This window comes from Heptranchias perlo, chromosome 45 (assembly GCF_035084215.1).
Source record: "Heptranchias perlo isolate sHepPer1 chromosome 45, sHepPer1.hap1, whole genome shotgun sequence".
Classification (NCBI taxonomy): Eukaryota; Metazoa; Chordata; class Chondrichthyes; order Hexanchiformes; family Hexanchidae; genus Heptranchias; species Heptranchias perlo.
The window spans coordinates 1,374,623-1,393,424 of record NC_090369.1 but is presented as its reverse complement, the minus strand read 5'-3'; the positions used below and the strand labels follow the sequence as shown (position 1 = coordinate 1,393,424).

General features: G+C 48.4%; 2 protein-coding genes across 3 annotated transcripts in view; one reads left to right on the top strand and one right to left on the bottom strand.

The window, feature by feature from the left end:
• Positions 1–15,657, top strand: part of LOC137306785 (synaptonemal complex central element protein 1-like) — a 36,194-nt gene extending 20,537 nt beyond the window's left edge. Inside the window, exon 12 of the mRNA XM_067976167.1 lies at positions 15,420–15,657. The gene's annotated coding sequence lies outside the window, so the exon portion shown is untranslated. The remainder of the gene's footprint in view (positions 1–15,419) is intronic.
• Positions 107–18,802, bottom strand: part of LOC137306784 (sodium-coupled neutral amino acid transporter 3-like) — a 60,311-nt gene continuing 41,615 nt past the window's right edge. The window contains exons 12-17 of one of the 2 annotated variants that reach the window (XR_010958935.1): positions 17,946–18,046; positions 15,803–15,927; positions 15,503–15,647; positions 14,284–14,387; positions 11,955–12,659; positions 107–7,594 (exon numbers count right to left, since the gene is read on the bottom strand). Coding sequence is in view for 1 of the 2 variants with exons in the window: in XM_067976164.1 (XP_067832265.1) it covers positions 12,549–12,659; positions 14,284–14,387; positions 15,503–15,647; positions 15,803–15,927; positions 17,946–18,046 (586 nt within the window). In the remaining variant the exon portion in view is untranslated. Of the gene's footprint in view, positions 12,660–14,283; positions 14,388–15,502; positions 15,648–15,802; positions 15,928–17,945; positions 18,047–18,802 lie in introns of both variants that reach the window. The other variant, XM_067976164.1, reaches the window with a different exon arrangement.

Sequence of the window (18,802 nt, the reverse complement as noted above, 5' to 3'; positions counted from 1 at the left end):
GTCAGCCCCGAGAAAAGGGGGAGACAATTGACCAAAAGGCACGTCAGAGCTGTTGTGGTGTAAGGGTTACACGGAGACTATCTTTAATCAAATAACACAAACACCGTTTTACTTTTAATTTTATTGGCTGGAATTTTGTTTCAATATCGTGGTTCTATGGCAGTTACATTAAGCACTGAAAAACCATCACCAAGGAATTAACAAGCAACATATACAAGAAGAAGGAAGTAATTTTTTAAAAAATCAAGCAGTTTACAAACAATATGGACAAACAATCCAGGCATGGGAGGGAAGAACGGTGAAGGTTTTCGTTTTACATTAGAATAAGTTCACAAACTGCTCCACAAGACAAAAGTGGGTCACCTTTCAAACCAGAAAATCCTGCCTGGAGCTTTAGTATCACTTCATGGACTAAGATATTACAGAAAACATTGTTGTCCAGAGTGGAGGTATAGAGATAAAACCATTCTGAAATATCTGCAGCCCCTCACATGTGTTGGAGCTGCAATGTACAGAACAAAGTTAGATATACCACAAATGTAATTTTGTTTCCTACATTACAACAGTGACCACACTTCTAAAGAATTTCATTGGCTGTAAAGCGCTTTGGGAGGTCCTGAGGTGGTGAAAGGTGCTATATAAATGCACGTCTTTCTTTAATTACTGCACAATGCGGGTGTCCTTTTTTTCTCCATTTCTCTCCTGAACACTAACTTGGATTTGGATAGTGCCTCTTATGTACAAAAAAAAAAGACACCTCATGGCGTTTCACAAGGAAAATGAATGCTGAGCAAGAAAGGGAAAGACTAGGAGGGTGGACGGAAAACTTGCTCAAAGATAATGGATCCTGAGGAGAGAGAAGTGGAGAGGTTCAGGGAGGGAATTGCAGACTGAAGCAACAGAAGACTATGCCACTGGTGGTGAAACAAGGGGAGTTGGGATGGTGCATGAGGTTGGAATCAGAGGAATGGACTATTATTGAGGTGGGGGGGGGGGAAAGAGAGAGTGGGCTGGAGGAGATTTCAGAGAAAGGTGGTGCAAAGCCACGGATAGTTTTAAAGATGAGGACAAAGATTTGAATTGAATGCACCAGGGAACACAGCGAGTGTAGAGTCTGCAAGAACAAGGGTGATGGTCGAGCAGGACAGGATACGTGCAGTAGAATTTTGGACAAATTGGAATTTTTGATGGGCGGAGGATGTGAAGTCAGCAAGGAGAGCACTAGACGGTGACAAAGGCACGTGTAGGTGGCGAGGAGCATCGAGGTAGGGGCAGAGGTGGTCAATATTGTGATGGTGGAAATATGCGACCTTTGTGATGGAGAGGATACAGGGCCTGAAACCCACCTCAAGGTCGAACAGGGCCTGGCCAAGAATGCAAACAAGTCTGGCTGAACATGAGACAGGGGCCATGGAGGGGAATGGAATCACTGCCAACGCAGTGGAATTTGTAGCAGGGACTGAAGATTGTTGGCTTCGGTGTTGTGTGCAGGAATGAGATACATGCTACAGTATGTTTCATGAGTGCCAGATGTCCTCCACTATTCATGTGTATAGAGAGCATTGACAGGCTATTCAACTGTGGTCGGCATTCCACAAGGGGAGCTAATCGCCTGGGTATTAATACACATTGTTCACAGTTCTCTCACTAATAGAGAAACCGTATCCAGTGATCTATAGTGTGAAACAGTGGGAAAACACCTGTTCTTTATGGCTCCCCAACAATGCCGCTTTGCTAAAGCAAACTTTTTGTATATCTCCAAAAAGACAAAGTTATAGACAGTCAGTGGTAGTGTACTTAGTTATCTCATTCTCATCAAATAGTCAGTATAGAACGGCAATACGGTTCGTTCCTCTTGATAATGCTCCTGATGTCGCTACTCTGAACACAGCCAGGTGATTTCAGATACAATACTGTACTCCCGTTCCTCCCCCCAAATTTTGAAACTAAAACTTTGGAATCCAGTTCCTTCTCTAGATTTCTTCCTCTATCACAATGTCACGTTATTTGAATCCATTGCTCAGTCTGAAATGATCGGACGTGGGAAAGATTTGTACAAAGTCTGGATTGCAAGACAAATTCAGAACCAGTTGAAATTCTAAAACTGATCGCTACAATCCTAACATGGGGGGGTGGGGGTGGTGAAGAGTTCCTGTTTATAAATTTAGTTCCAGTATGTTAAAGAGAAAACCCCTCTTTGAAGCATCTTAAAAATGGCAGTGGATCCATGATGATTTCATTGCATTTCTGAATTATTAAAGAAAAAGCACGTTCACAGCCAAATTACACCCCCCTCTCTTCCCTTCCCCCAAATACTTGGGGATTTCTGACATGCAAGCCAGTAATTCCCAATGAGTTATCCATTTTATCACAGCACTACCTCAAAACCATATGCAGTAGAGCATGCAAGAGAAAAGTTTGAATTCCCTCCTGTCCGGTGACAGTGCAGCTTGTGTGTCTCAGTGTCAGGTCATGTATGTACAGTACACAGGGTTACGATTCAATTACTATCTGGCACTGTGTGGCTCGTGTGTGTCTCAGTGTCAGGTCATGTATGTACAGTACACACTGGGTTACGATTCAATTACTATCTGGCACTGTGTGGCTCGTGTGTGTCTCAGTGTCAGGTCATGTATGTACAGTACACACTGGGTTATGATTCAATTACTATCAGGCACTGTGTGGCTCGTGTGTGTCTCAGTGTCAGGTCATGTATGTACAGTACACACTGGGTTACGATTCAATTACTATCTGGCACTGTGTGGCTCGTGTGTGTCTCAGTGTCAGGTCATGTATGTACAGTACACACTGGGTTACGATTCAATTACTATCAGGCACTGTGTGGCTCGTGTGCGTCTCAGTGTCAGGTCATGTATGTACAGTACACACTGGGTTACGATTCAATTACTATCAGGCACTGTGTGGCTCGTGTGTGTCTCAGTGTCAGGTCATGTATGTACAGTACACACTGGGTTACGATTCAATTACTATCAGACACTGTGTGGCTCGTGTGTGTCTCAGTGTCAGGTCATGTATGTACAGTACTCACTGGGTTACGATTCAATTACTATCAGGCACTGTGTGGCTCGTGTGTGTCTCAGTGTCAGGTCATGTATGTACAGTACACGGTTACGATTCAATTACTATCAGGCACTGTGTGGCTCGTGTGTGTCTCAGTGTCAGGTCATGTATGTACAGTACATACTGGGTTACGATTCAATTACTATCAGGCACTGTGTGGCTCGTGTGTGTCTCAGTGTCAGGTCATGTATGTACAGTACACACTGGGTTACGATTCAATTACTATCTGGCACTGTGTGGCTTGTGTGTGTCTCGGTGTCAGGTCATGTATGTACAGTACACACTGGGTTACGATTCAATTACTATCTGGCACTGTGTGGCTCGTGTGTGTCTCAGTGTCAGGTCATGTATGTACAGTACACAGGGTTACGATTCAATTACTATCTGGCACTGTGTGGCTCGTGTGTGTCTCAGTGTCAGGTCATGTATGTACAGTACACAGGGTTACGATTCAATTACTATCTGGCACTGTGTGGCTCGTGTGTGTCTCAGTGTCAGGTCATGTATGTACAGTACACACTGGGTTACGATTCAATTACTATCAGGCACTGTGTGGCTCGTGTGTGTCTCAGTGTCAGGTCATGTATGTACAGTACACACTGGGTTACGATTCAATTACTATCTGGCACTGTGTGGCTCGTGTGTGTCTCAGTGTCAGGTCATGTATGTACAGTACACAGGGTTACGATTCAATTACTATCTGGCACTGTGTGGCTCGTGTGTGTCTCAGTGTCAGGTCATGTATGTACAGTACACAGGGTTATGATTCAATTACTATCTGGCACTGTGTGGCTCGTGTGTGTCTCAGTGTCAGGTCATGTATGTACAGTACACACTGGGTTACGATTCAATTACTATCTGGCACTGTGTGGCTCGTGTGTGTCTCAGTGTCAGGTCATGTATGTACAGTACACACTGGGATACGATTCAATTACTATCAGGCACTGTGTGGCTCGTGTGTGTCTCAGTGTCAGGTCATGTATGTACAGTACACAGGGTTACGATTCAATTACTATCAGGCACTGTGTGGCTCGTGTGTGTCTCAGTGTCAGGTCATGTATGTACAGTACACAGGGTTACGATTCAATTACTATCAGGCACTGTGTGGCTCGTGTGTGTCTCAGTGTCAGGTCATGTATGTACAGTACACACTGGGTTATGATTCAATTACTATCTGGCACTGTGTGGCTCGTGTGCATCTCGGTGTCAAGTACACACTGGGTTACAAAAAACAATTTCCTCACCTCCGTTATTATTTGGCTCATGGGAGGTCTGGTAAGTGTAAATTATGGTCTGTACAGCACAACCAATAAAGGGAGACAATTCACTTACATTCAGTACTGTGTGGCTTGGATAGCCTGCATTAATTCCACATGACCAAAAAACCTTTCACAAACACACTTCAAAGGGTTTTACTTAAACAAGCAAATGTCCAAATGTAATGAGAGGTTTAAAGAATTTTGTAATAGGAAGGTTAGAATTGCCCTGGAATAAGTCATTGAGGGGGACGGAAGGAAGTTCAGAAATGAGCATTTTCAAACGAACAACTCACACATTCTTCCTTTCCTTCCTTCCTTCCTCCCAAGCTCTCCTGAAGGTGGTGGCTCTTGCTAGAATACCATTCTATGACTGAGGGCTGCTGCCATTCCTTGTGCTAGCCTGGACACAGCAGGTTATTTAATGTGCTGAATCCATCTCTCCCTGCGCGCACACACACACACACACTTTGGAACTGTTTAATAAAGTGCTTTGGAGAGGGTTCCCATCTTTAGAGAGTCCAAAACTAGACACGGGCATGGTATTTTATTTTTTTTTAAAAAGGCTGAAACCTAGATTTTCCGATTGCTGTTACTTTATAACACTGATGTTAACCCCGGTAAAATAAATGGGTTAAGGACGGTTTTAGAATAATGCTGATTGGTGAATCTAGACCAGAGTGCGTCACAGCTCGATGCACTCACACACACACACACACACACACAGTAGTTAACCCATAACCGGGTAAACACGAGACGGCCTTTTCTTAAACCCGCACCGTCACCCGTGACACCAGACGGTCCAGTTTAAAACCCCAGCCACTCGAGCAGCACGTGCACTTGGACGAAACCAAAAATACAACACACTACAGGATTATATCAAGCAGTTCCAAATCTTTAAAAAATATCACACATAACTGGGGGAGACAAAGACCGTTTCAAATGGAATTTAGAAAAATCAAAAAATACTTAATTATACTCCCAATGAAAAAAACATCACCATACTATCCTTGCATAACTTAATGGACTGAAAAGCAGCACAGAGGATAAAGTCTGCCACTAGTGAGAAATAAAAACCACTCTCAAACATGCTACTTGTGGCATGAGGGTGTGGAGCAACATCACTCCTTCCATGGTGATTAACTGCATTTCATTGTTACCGAACCATTCACTTGTTTCAAATTCTGCTTTAACCACTTGTACCGAAAGAGCAGCGATATCTGACACGGGACACACACACACACACACAATGGTTTGCTCCAATTCCAACTGCCTCCCAGCAAGAAATCAGTGCAATGGGACCCGATCCTACATCAGCCATTGCCTTCAGGAGAGGAGAGGAGAGGAGAGGAGTTATATCAACGGGTACAGAGGGTGGGGGATGGTAGAAGTGCATGGCACCGTTCTGGAAAATGACAGCACAATGTAACCAAGCTTTGCTATACTGCTGTGCTGTGGGACAATCCATAAGAATGAACTTTGGCACATTAAATACAACGCTTAGTTACCACGGTGATGACACTTGTCATGGAATGCACTGCAGGACGGAGAAGCAGGGAAATGTGAAAATTTAAGATTTTTTTTTTGCGAGACACTAAGCTTTTTCTCTTACGTCTATAAATTTTAGATCCGAACCGTCGCAACTTTTAGACAGTGTGCAATTTTCCACCCTTAGCATTATCTGTGAGTCTATCTACAACATTTTTACCAATCCTGTAAATGCAATATCAAAACCTCCAGGACAGATCTGTTTTCATTTACAGTATACAGCATGCTCGGCCTTGCATTAGCAGAATGCATTCTCTCCTCTCCTAACAGATCTGCACCAGCTAAGCAGCATCATCACCACAAATTTGGTCGTAAACAGTGACCAGAGTCACATATATACCATGTTCACAGTAGGATTTCTGCCCAAGCCACTAACTCCTGGTGGGGCGCAGTTTCACGGTGTCAAATTGCACTCCAGTACCTCCCCGGAAATGGCCGTTGTTTCGTAAGGAGCTGATTTTTCCCCCCGGGGCAATAAGGATAATGGTCACGGGCCCGACCCCATCCCAGCTGACTCAAGGATGGAATTTGAGGTCCTTAGGACTACATCGGGCAGTGTGCCTTACCCACAAGGAACAGTAGCACCATCGAATTTCTCATTCCCAACACTGGTTTTACACTAATATCCATTTCAGTCATAAACAAGAGGCAGATGACATAAACCTCTCTACCAATCTGCCACCCCTCTTACCACCGAGTTATGCAAATCAGTACTGAGGTCTCGAGAGTAGCTGAGACACACAAATCATTGTTAACTCATGAACGTGCGGGGGAAAAAAAGTGTGAAGTCCCAATTTAACAAGGTGCAGAAGCCCCCCTCCCACCCCCCCCCTGCTTTTGTAGATAAACCAAGCTAAGGTCTTTACACAATATGACATTCGGACAATGCATTTATAACAGCAGCATTCTGGCTCGTCCTTTCCCCAAATGTCCAGAACATTTCAGACGGTTGGTACACCAGGGCTGGGCTTACTGGGAGAAAAGGCCAATGCCTTGATTTTATAAAATTGCGTTCCGTCCTGTCAGGCTGACCGTCCTTCCCGCCACTAGGAGAGGAACCTATTTGTTCTAAGAGTATTAGTATTCCCCCCGCCCCCCAACCACGCGATAAAACATCGCTTTCTGCTTTCCAATTCTCTCCCCTCTTCTTAAAAGCGTCGGCTCTTGACGGGGTAACAGGGCCGCCACCACCGCCACTCGCTGCTCCCCCACCCCCCCCCCCTCACCTCGTGGAAGTGGCCGTTCGTTAGGTGTGAAGTTAGACAGCGAGCGTTGACAGGCCATAAACTGAACCCAATCCTGTCCTGATCTGACGTCCACGTGCGGGACTCCCAGCACTGGGAAAGGTAGTCAGGAATAGATAAACCCCAGTCTCGGTATCCCGTCGGGGCCTCTCTCAACGCCCGCCTGGGATCAGGAGGCTCAGTACAGACCAGAATTGGTACCTGGGACCTCCTTGGACTGTACGGCTCACCACCGCATCGGGCAACTCATTTGCCAGCTGCACAACCAGTGTCAATATGGCTTTATTCCCACGTACGAGGAACAGACACGGTCATCTTGCAGGCTGCTCTCGGCCTAGCCTGTTCTTTGCAAGACACTTTCGTTGTGGCAAAAAGCACCAGGACAAATGTACCCACAGACGCTGCTCCCTAGCTTCGGCTCAGGGCACGAGAGAACCCCGTCAGCGGGAGATCGCGGACCGTCACCTTGAGAAATGAAACACAGAGAGAGAAGTTGGATCAGAACAAGCCTTTAACGTTCGGGAGCAGGCAGTCCCAGGGGTACCGGAGTAAACACTCATAAAATACATACCCGCCAGTCAGCGAGGTTTCTGCAGCTCTCAACGCCGTTTACAACTAGACCCTCCCCCAGTGCTGTCTCACTTGGAGACTAAAAACAAAATGAACATAGAAACGATAAACCCAAAGAAACACGGATGCCCAACTTTGACTCACTGCTAAACCAGACAGGGAAGGGGGCTTGGTATAATAGACAGTCAGCTGGGTGGACAGTGGGCAAATAGGGAGAATGCCATGCAAGCTCGGCGTGTTCACCAATTGTGCGCCCCTTCATTTCACTCCCGGTAGAAGTGTGTTGGAATTTGGGTGTTTTTAAAGTTTGGGGACGAATATTTAAGTGATTTTTGTGGCATTTGTCGCTGGTACCAGCGATTGTATAAAAAAAAACTTGAGTTTACTTATCGGCCTTCTGCAGGAGGACGCCAGTGAATATTTTCCTAAAGCCACTTCTCAAAAAGCCTGTCTGATTCGTTCACCACCAGACAGCCCGATTCAACACAGGTACAGGCAGCAACCTTTTGCCTGGTTTCTTTGGCTCTGACTAGCTTTTTACTGTGACCAGGCCATCTTACTTAGCCAGATTAACATGATATGAAAACACTTCCCTTCCACTCTCCTGAAATGAAAATGGTTTTGGTTGAATTTTACACTGGAGCTATCATTTGTTTCATTTTTTTAAAAAAACACACTTAAAAGTCTTGTGTGTGGAGCACGCCGATTAACTCAGAAGTCAAGGCGTCTCCAACTCACTGTGAGCGATAGCATGGAGGGGATGCACTTTTTATTCGTTCTCGGGACGTGGTGGCGGGCCGCCTTCTTGAATCTTTGTAGCCGTTTGATGCAACTGAGCGGCTTTTGCTAGGGCAGTTGAGAGTCAGCCACGTTGGGGCGTAGGGACTGGAGTCACAGACAGGCCCAGACCGGGTAAGGACGGCAAGTGAACCAGTTGTCTGGATTTGAACTTGCGTTCTCTGGATTACTAGTCCAGTAACAACCACTACACTATTATACAAAATATATAAACTTGGTTCTAATCCCCCGCTACAGTTTCTCTAAGAAAATTCTTTCTTACTATATAGTACTGAACAGTTCAACTCGGACAACACACACAACGGACAAAGCAGGGGGTAACAGGGTAAGACTCCGTTCGTCGCCCGTTTGTAGAGAAATCACACAGGCAGACTTAAAAAGAAACACCTTTCTGATTTTGCTACAAACGGGGTTAAGTCTGCCCTGTGGCCTCTTACGCAGAACAAGGAAAGCCACACTGTATTTTCACAGAAACACACACACACACACAAATATAAAAGCTGGAGGATTTCAAATACGGACGGACGATTAAAAGCTCCCACGCGGAGATGTTGAGACGATGTTAAGAATGGACGGCCTACATTATCTGATCTTTTACCTGACTAAAAATTTCTTCCGTGTTGTAACTTCAAGTGGATAGTCTTGTTCAAGAATTGCTTGTTCTCCCGCTCCTTGCCCCTCTTCACAGCGGACAGGATTTTTCTCTCTTTCTCCCCCCCCCCCCCCCCCCACTGAAGGCACTGATTGTCGTCTGTCGTTGGGGAGTGAAGTTTATTTTACCTCACCTAAAGGGGCATTCTTCAAGCGGGCCTAGTCGGTAAGGGGGCAATTTCAATCTCACCCGCCCGTCCGGAGACTGACTGGATCGGGAGCAACGCCAGCTATACACCGCGTGCAAAACCAGCTGATCCCGTGGGATTCCCGCCCGGAGAATTGGGTTCAGATGACTCCTTAAGTGTCGGCAGGCTATTTGGCTGTAAGGGGCAACACCGCCCAACATCACCCTGTCCCCACACACACCCCTATCCTGGGTAGCCATCAGGAGCGAGAAGCCCTTCTCACCACAAGGTGCTGAGGATAGCTGTAACACTCTGACTACTGGCCCAAGTCAGATCAGCCATCCCAGCTCGGACTATTGTACGGCCCATTACCGCACCAGAAAGGTTCCATACCCACTGGGCCATTGGGGGGACGCTAAGAACGGAAGAGCATAAGAAATAGGAGCAGGAGTAGGCCATTCGGCCCCTCGAGCCTGCTCCGCCATTCAATCAGATCATGGCTGATCTTCGACCTCAACTCCACTTTCCTGCCCGATCCCCATATCCCTCGATTCCCCGAGAGTCCAGAAATCTATCCATCTCGGCCTTGAATATACTCAACGACTGAGCATCCACAGCCCTCTGGGGTAGAGAATTCCAAAGATTCATCACCCTCTGAGTGAAGAAATTCCTCCTCATCCGACCCCTTATCCTGAGACTGTGCCCCCATGTTCTGGACTCTCCAGCCATGGGAAACAGCCTCTCAGCATCTACCCTGTCAAGCCCCCTCAGAATCTTATATGTTTCAATGAGATCACCTCTCATTCTTCTAAACTCCAGAGAGTACAGGCCCATTCTACTCAATCTCTCCTCATAGGACAACCCTCTCATCCCAGGAATTAATCTAGTGACCCTTCGTTGCACCGCCTCGAAGGCAAGTATATCCTTCCTTAGATAAGGAGACCAAAACTGTACGCAGTACTCCAGGTGAGGTCTCACCAAAGCCCTGTACAATTGTAGTAAGACTTCCTTACTCTTGTACTCCAACCCCCCTTGCAATAAAGGCCAACATACCATTTACCTTCCTAATCGCCTGCTGTACCTGCGTGCTAACTTTCTGTGTTTCTTGTACGAGGACACCCAGATCTCTCTGGACACCAATATTTAATAGTTTCTCACCATTTAAAAAATATTCTGCTTTTCTATTCTTCCTACCAAAGTGAATAACCTCACATTTCCCCACATTATACTCCATCTGCCACCTTCTTGCTCACTCTCTTAACCTGTCTCTATCCCTTTGCAGACTCTTTGTGTCCTCCTCAGCTTACTTTCCCACCGAGCTTTGTATCGTCAGCAAACCTGGATACATTACACTCGGCCCCTTCATCTAAGTCATTAATGTAGATTGTAAATAGCTGAGGCCCGAGCACCGATCCCTGTGGCACCCCACTAGTTACAGCCTGCCAACCCGAGAATGACCCGTTTATCCCCACTCTCTGTGTGGTGGTTAGAATGTGGAACTCGCCATCACATGGCGAATAACGGAGATGCATTTAAGGGGAAGCTGGATAAACACATGAGGGGGGAAAGGAATAGAAGGATATGGTGATAGGGTGAGATGGAGTAGGGAGGGAGGAGGCTCGTGTGGAGCATAAACACCAGCACGGACCAGATGGGCCGAACGGCTGTGCTGTAAAATACTACGTAAAATAATTTAAGGTAATTGGCAAAAGAACCAGGGTTTTTTTTTTAAACGCAGCGAGTTGTTATGATCTGAAAGGGCGGTGGAAGCAGATTCAGTAATAACTTTCAAAAAGGGGAATACTTGAAAAGCTGGAACAGGGCTGTGGGGAAAGAGTAGGGAGGGCTGTGGGACTCTTTCAAAGAGCCCGCACGGGCAGGACGGGCTGTGTTTATTCTATGATTCTGAGAAGATGCAGATATTCCATGTACGATATTCCATGTACGGATACCAGTGCAGAGTTTAAGGTGTTTGCTCAGGGGGGTGTGCGGTGAGTGAGAAGCAATGGAAAGGGGCAAGCAACACGAAAACCTTCGCTGATATAAAAAGCATTTCACCCGCGCTGGTCCTGCGCTTCCTTTGAGTTTGTGACGCGGGAGCCAGGCATCCCAGGGAGGATGGATAACAAGTGTCTGCATACATCAGTGAAAGGGTCTGGATCCATGCAGTTAAACGCAAAACAGGAGGAGATTTGGAGGACCAGATCCCTACGCACTGAACGCCACGAGGGACAAGCATTGCGGGAGTGATTCCCTCCCTCCCTCCCTCCCCGCCTTACGACAAGCAGCCAGCGACTGCCCCAACAGTTGTCAGGAAGCTCCTCCTGCTCCCTTTCCAACCCGAAACCCCTCCGCCCCGACTGTGATGGACGCCCACCTGTGGCGCAGATCCTCCCTCTTGTCAAAATGCTCGCCCCCCTCCCTCCCCGCCTTGCCCGAGGAGGACGGGCTCTTCCTGGCTAGTGCCCCTCCGGTACCTCGGCCACAAATCGCGGGCGTCGGCCGGCGCTCTCCGGCTTGCGGGATCTTACATACACGTGAAGGAAAAAGACGCTGCCAATTTTGGCCCTACGAGGATTCCAAACCGCAAGTACCAAAAGCCAGTGTCTGAGCTTCGCAACAGAACAGGAGCAAGGCGTTCAAAATACGGCAGGCACCACCCCCCCACACCCCACAACCTGACCCATCCTGGTCAGAGCGGTCTCGAGTTCCTTCTCCGGCGCAGGCTCGATTCGGCCAAGCAACGCCCGTCGGGCCCTCGAGTCGCCGGCTTGGCTGCCACGGTCTTTGAGATAAATATGTCCAAGTGATATGAATAAATATAGAGTCCGCCGCCTGGCAGCACTGAGGCCGGACACAATACCCTCACCAATAAATTAAGAACGGATCGCGTCTCGGTGGGCGTCTTGCGGCCGGCTCGGACATTTTCCACTCCACCCACAGCAACTTTTTCTTTTCTTTCTTGTTTGCGTTCTTGTCACTGCTGCTTTTAAATGGTAGCAGCGATTGCCGTGCTCACACGTGGAGTGTGTCAGGGTTTTGCGGGGGGGGGGTGCGGGTTGGGGAGAGGCGGGGGGGTTGTTCTTCGGGAGAAGAGGGAGTGGAGTGGAGGGGAGGGAGGGAAAGGAGAGGCAAGGAAGTTCCGAGGTGGTCTTGTAACAGTCTGTCCGTTTTCCTTTCTCATTCGTCCTCGCTGCGGCTCCCCCCGCCCCCGCTTCCCCTTCCTTTCCTCCTTAAAACGAGAGGGTGGGTGGTGGTGACGGGGGTTCTGGCTAGTGTCCGCCAGCAGCATGGCTTCGGCCATCGTTCCGGGTCCAGTCCACGAAGATGAAACTCAGGCTGGTGATCATGAATATAATACCAACAGTCGCAAAGCACATGGCCTGTGAGGGGACAAAAATAAAAGGGACGAGGGGAAGGGAGATCATTAAACCAGAAGATACCAAGCCGGGCAGAATGCCAAAAGAGACGCAAATAATTAAATAGCGAGTGCGCCCTGCTCACTCCAAAAGGGTTAAATTACGAGGACACCTGGCACAGGGTGCCAGCCGTGGCCCACTGGGTCTCACTCTCCCCTCTCAGTCACAAGGTCGAGGGCTCGAGTCCCCACTCCAGAGACTCGAGCCCCTTAATCCAGGCCGACACCCCCAGCACAGTACTGTCGGAGGGTCGGCGCTGAGGGAGCGCCGCGCTGTCGGAGGGTCGGCGCTGAGGGAGCGCCGCGCTGTCGGAGGGTCAGCACTGAGGGAGCGCCGCGCTGTCGGAGGGTCGGCGCTGAGGGAGCGCCGCGCTGTCGGAGGGTCGGCGCTGAGGGAGCGCCGCGCTGTCGGAGGGTCGGCGCTGAGGGAGCGCCGCGCTGTCGGAGGGTCGGCGCTGAGGGAGCGCCGCACTGTCGGAGGTGCCGTCTTTCGGATGAGACGTTAATCCGAGGCCCCGTCTGCCCCTCTCAGGCCGATGTAAAAGATCCCACGGCCACTATTGGAAGAAGAGCAGGGGGAGTTCTCCCCGGGGTCCTGGGGCCAATATTTTTCCCTCAACCAACATCACTAAAAAAACAGATGATCTGGGTCATTTATCACGTTACTGTTTGTGGGATCTTGCTGTGCACAAATTGGCTGCCACGTTTCCTACATTACAACAGTGACCACACTTCAAAAAGTACTTCATTGGCTGTAAAGCGCTTTGGGACGTCCTGAGGTGGTGAGAGGGGCTGTAGAAATGTAGCTGTGGCACAATGTCATACATGGCAGGAGTGATTGGTATCGGGACAGGAGGGGGGGAAATTCAAAATGGGGGAAAATTCAGATATTTAACAAATACATATAGGGTCTTTAGCCAAACCAGAACCACAATAAGGGGCAGTGAGTATGAAAGGCAAGGCTGGTTCTGAGTAAAAGGCTCTTCTTGTCCAGTATAAACTAGAACATAGGCCAGCATTTATTGCCCATCCCTAATTGCCCCTTGAGAAGGTGGTGGTGAGCCGCCTTCTTGAACCGCTGCAGTCCGTGTGGTGAAGGTTCTCCCACAGTGCTGTTAGGGAGGGAGTTCCAGGATTTTGACCCAGTGACGATGAAGGAACGGCCGATATATTTCCAAGTCGGGATGGTGTGTGACTTGGAGGGGAACGTGCAGGTGGTGTTGTTCCCATGTGCCTGCTGCCCTTGTTCTTCTAGGTGGTAGAGGTCGCGGGTTTGGGAGATACACAGAATAAGAGTTGCAGCACTGACTGATGGAAGGGAAACGCCCAAATGGCAGAAGCATCTGCCAACGTGCATCTTTCGCTCGATCCAACGCCAACGGGAGTTGGTTGAGCGCACATTGTTTTTTTTAAAAAAGGCCGTCTTTTGCCATTCCAATTTAAACTCTCTGGCAATCACCCCCAAAACCTGGAGAGCCGGGTTCAACCTGAACAGATCCTCGCCCGACGCCTCACAACAGAACGTATAACTGCAAGATATCAAGAGGTCCAGGTACATGTGGCCCTCTCCCCCCCTCCACCAGCAATACCTGGATTTTGGCTTTGGATTTCAAGGGCTCCTTGTCGTTTGGCACTATGCGAACGTAGAACAGGCCGGGGAGTATGAAGATCAGGCTGGGAGCTGAAGTGGCACCTTAAAAAATACAGAAAGGTGAAAAGCGACAAAGATTAAGAGCAGGAGAGCATGGGGGAGTTCTCCCCGAAGTCCCAGGGCCAATACTCACCCCTTAGCCAACATCACTAAAAAACACAGATAATGTGGTCATTTATCACACTGCTGTTTGTGGGGTCTTGCTGTCTGCAAACTGGTATCATCCTTGTAAATTTTTTTGCACCTTATCCTTTATATAATATGGAGACCAGAACTGTGCACAGTGCTCCAAGTGTGGTCTAACCAAGGTATATGGAGACCAGAACTGTGCACAGTGCTCCAAGTGTGGTCTAACCAAGGTATATGGAGACCAGAACTGTGCACAGTGCTCAGAGTGTGGTCTAACCAAGGTATATGGAGACCAGAATTGTGCACAGTGCTCCGAGTGTGGTCTAACCAAGGTATATGGAGACCAGAACCGTGCACAGTGCTCCGAGTGTGGTCTAACCAAGGTATATGGAGACCAGAACTGTGCACAGTGCTCCGAGTGTGGTCTAACCAAGGTATATGGAGACCAGAATTGTGCACAGTGCTCCGAGTGCGGTCTAACCAAGGTATATGGAGACCAGAACCGTGCACAGTGCTCCGAGTGTGGTCTAACCAAGGTATATGGAGACCAGAACCGTGCACAGTGCTCCGAGTGTGGTCTAACCAAGGTATATGGAGACCAGAACTGTGCACAGTGCTCCGAGTGTGGTCTAACCAAGGTATATGGAGACCAGAATTGTGCACAGTGCTCCGAGTGCGGTCTAACCAAGGTATATGGAGACCAGAACCGTGCACAGTGCTCCGAGTGTGGTCTAACCAAGGTATATGGAGACCAGAACTGTGCACAGTGCTCCAAGTGTGGTATAACCGAGGTATATGGAGACCAGAACTGTGCACAGTGCTCCAGGTGTGGTCTAACCAAGGTATATGGAGACCAGAACTGTGCACAGTGCTCCAGGTGTGGTCTAACCAAGGTTCTATACAATTTTAACAAAACGTCTCTGCTGTTTAATTGTATCCCTCCAGAAATGAACCCCAGTGCTTGGTTTGCCGTTTTTATGACCCTGTTAACCTGCGTCAGTCAATCTGTGGACTCGCGGTAATCCTACCTATGATTCCAAAAATGTCTCGGATGTTAGGCACACAGATGACCAGCAGGTTGACGCAGATGAGCAGCGCAATGGCGATCAGGATGTGCCGTAGCCAATGGAAGTCCTTCCCGGGGAACAGTAGCTGTTGGATGGCACGGCGGATCTGCAGGAGAGGAGTGGGGGGGGGGGGGGCGGGGGAAGAGACCAGAATCACATGCGTTTTGTCAAAAAAAAATAAAGGTTAACGAGACCTCCCCCATTCACTTTCTCGAAACTGGTTTTAAGAAAAAAAAAACTCCACCTGGAACGGTGACTCACCGGGAAGAGGACGACAGGCACCGTGAGCGTTACTGCCACCAGCACGGCCAGACGCACGCAGAGGATGAGCGTATCAAGAGGATCGACTTGACTGAACGTGTGCAGGAGTTCCGTCTCCACGCTCCCTGCAGGGACCGGCAAACAGAATTCGGTTAAAGCCGGAGAGTAAACTCCCGCTTCCCAACGAGAAGGCAGTCGTTTTAACGGTCAAACCCAACGTGTTTCAGGGAGAGGGCACGCACGTACGCACGCACGCTCACACTCACACTCGACACACGGAGCTTGGGAAAGAGGTTTCGAACATTTCTTGCTTATTCCCACACTTCCAAACACACCGGCCTATTCGCTCCTTCCACATGTAACTTTACTCGGTTACGTGGAGAGACTGGAGAAGCTGGGATTGTCCTCCTTACAGCAGAGAAGGTTAAGGGGAGATTTAATCGAGGCGTTCAAAATCACGAGGGGTTTTGATGGAGTAAATAAGGAGAAAGTGTTTCCAGTGGCAGGAGGGTCGGGAACCAGAGGACACAGATTTAAGGTAATTGGGAAAAGAACCAGAGGGGAGATGAGGAGAATGTTTTTTTACGTAGCGAGTTGTTCTGATCTGGAATTCACTGCCTGAAAGGGCGGTGGAAGCAAATTCAATAATAACTTTCAAAAGGGGAATTGGATAAATACTTGAAGGGGAAAATTTGCAGGGTTTTTGGGGAAAGGGCAGGGGAGTGGGACTAATTGGATAGATAGCTCTTTCAAAGAGCCAGCACAGATACGTTGGGCCAAACGGCCTCCTTCTGTGCTCTTTCCTGCTATGATTCTTCCTCCTATCCCAAAGGTAGGGGAGTCTATAACGAGGGGGCATAGATTTAAGGTGAGAGGGGAGAGATACAAAAGGGTCCAGAGGGGCAATTCTTTCACTCAAAGGGTGGTGAGTGTCTGGAACGAGCTGCCAGAGGCAGTAGTAGAGGCGGGTACAATTTTGTCTTTTAAAAAGCATTTGGACAGTTACATGGGTAAGATGGGTATAGAGGGATATGGGCCAAGTGCAGGCAACTGGGACTAGCTTAGTGGTATAAACTGGGCGACATGGACATGTTGGGCCGAAGGGCCTGTTTCCATGTTGTAAACTTCTATGATTCTATGATTCTATTCTATCATCCTTGCTGTGCTGAAGTTAGGATTCACCATCTCCTACTCTTACCTCATTCTTTCCCTGGAACTCAAAAGTATGGAACTGCGAACCCTGTTTTTCCTCCCTCCTACAATACACATTTGCTATCATCAAAACACTCCCTGATTTACCCTTTCCAACAGAGGTGATGTTATGCACTATGGGTTTTGGGTACTTATCGCAGTTTTTCAATTACATCGAATTTACAGCACAGAAACAGGCCATTCGGCCCAACTGGTCTATGCTGGTGTTTATGCTCCACACGAGCCTCCTCCCTCCCCCTCTTCATCTCACCCGATCACCCTATCCTTCTATTCCTTTCTCCCTCATGTGTTTATCCAGCTTCCTCTTAAATCCATCGATGTTATTCACCTCAACCACTCCCTGTGGGAGTGAGTTCCACATTCTCACCACTCTCTGGGTAAAGAAGTTTCTCCTGAATTCCCGATTGGATTTATTAGTGACAATCTTATATTTATGGCCCCTAGTTTTGGTCTCCCCCCAGCCTTCTCTTTTATAGAGAAAAGAGCCCCAGCCTGTTCAGCCTTTCCTGATAGTTAGAACCTCTCAGTTCTGGTATCATCCTTGTGAATCTTTTTTTGCACCTTTTCCGGTGCCTCTATATCCTTTTTATAATATTGGGACCAGAACTGTGCACAGTGCTCCAAGTGTGGTCTAACCAAGGTATATGGAGACCAGAACTGTGCACAGTGCTCCAAGTGTGGTCTAACCAAGGTATATGGAGACCAGAACTGTGCACAGTGCTTCAAGTGTGGTCTAACCAAGGTATACGGAGACCAGAACTGTGCACAGTGCTCCAAGTGTGGTCTAACCAAGATATATGGAGACCAGAACTGTGCACAGTGCTTCAAGTGTGGTCTAACCAAGGTCAGGTACAGGTTTAACATAAACGTCTCTGCTTCTCAATTCTATCCCTCTAGAAATGTAGCCCAGTGCTTGGTGTAAAAAGCTCACCATAAAAGGTCAGGTATCCAAATATGGCGGTGATCAAATACATGATAAACATGCCGGCAATCGAGACGTTCGCGACGTTCTGCATCCTCCTCTTAGTTGGACTGAAACAGAGAAAGGAATTTCTCAGAATAAAGTCGTCGCCCAAATACTCCAAGTGCTGCAAAACTTTATCCGCTACTCCAGACGTCGGCTACAGGATGTCAGATGAAGACAGACTGGGCGCAGGTGTTGTGGGCAGATAACTGCTGCCTCTCAGTGTCTAAGCTCACACAACAGCAACCTGCATTTATCCACTGCCTCTAACGGAGTAAAATGTCCCAAAGCACTTCACAGGAGGGGAAATCAGACCCCGAGCCACATAAGGAGATATTAGGACAGGTGACCAAAAGCTTGGTCAAAGAGATAGGTTTTAAGGAGCGTCTTAAAGGAGGAGAGAGAGGCGGAGAGGTTTAGGGAGGGAATTCCAGAGCTTAGGGCCGAGGCGGCTGAAGGCACGGCCGCCAATGGTGGAGCGATGGGAATCGGGGGGATGGACAAGAGGCCGGAATTGGAGGAGCGCAGAGATCAGGGAGGGTCGTCGGGGCTGGAGGAGGTTACAGAGATAGGGAGGGGGGAAGGGGGCGAGGGCCGTGGAGGGATTTGAAAACAAGGATGGAGAATTTTAAAATGGAGGCGTTCCTGGACCGGGAGCCGATGTAGGTCAGCGAGCACAGGGGGTGATGGGTGAACGGGACTTGGTGTGAGTCAGGGATGGCTCCGTGGACCAGGTACTGGAGGGCACCATGTAACCGTACTGTAGCAAGAACGACAGGATGGAGGATGGGGAATATGTTACTTAGTAAAAGGAAACAGGAGAG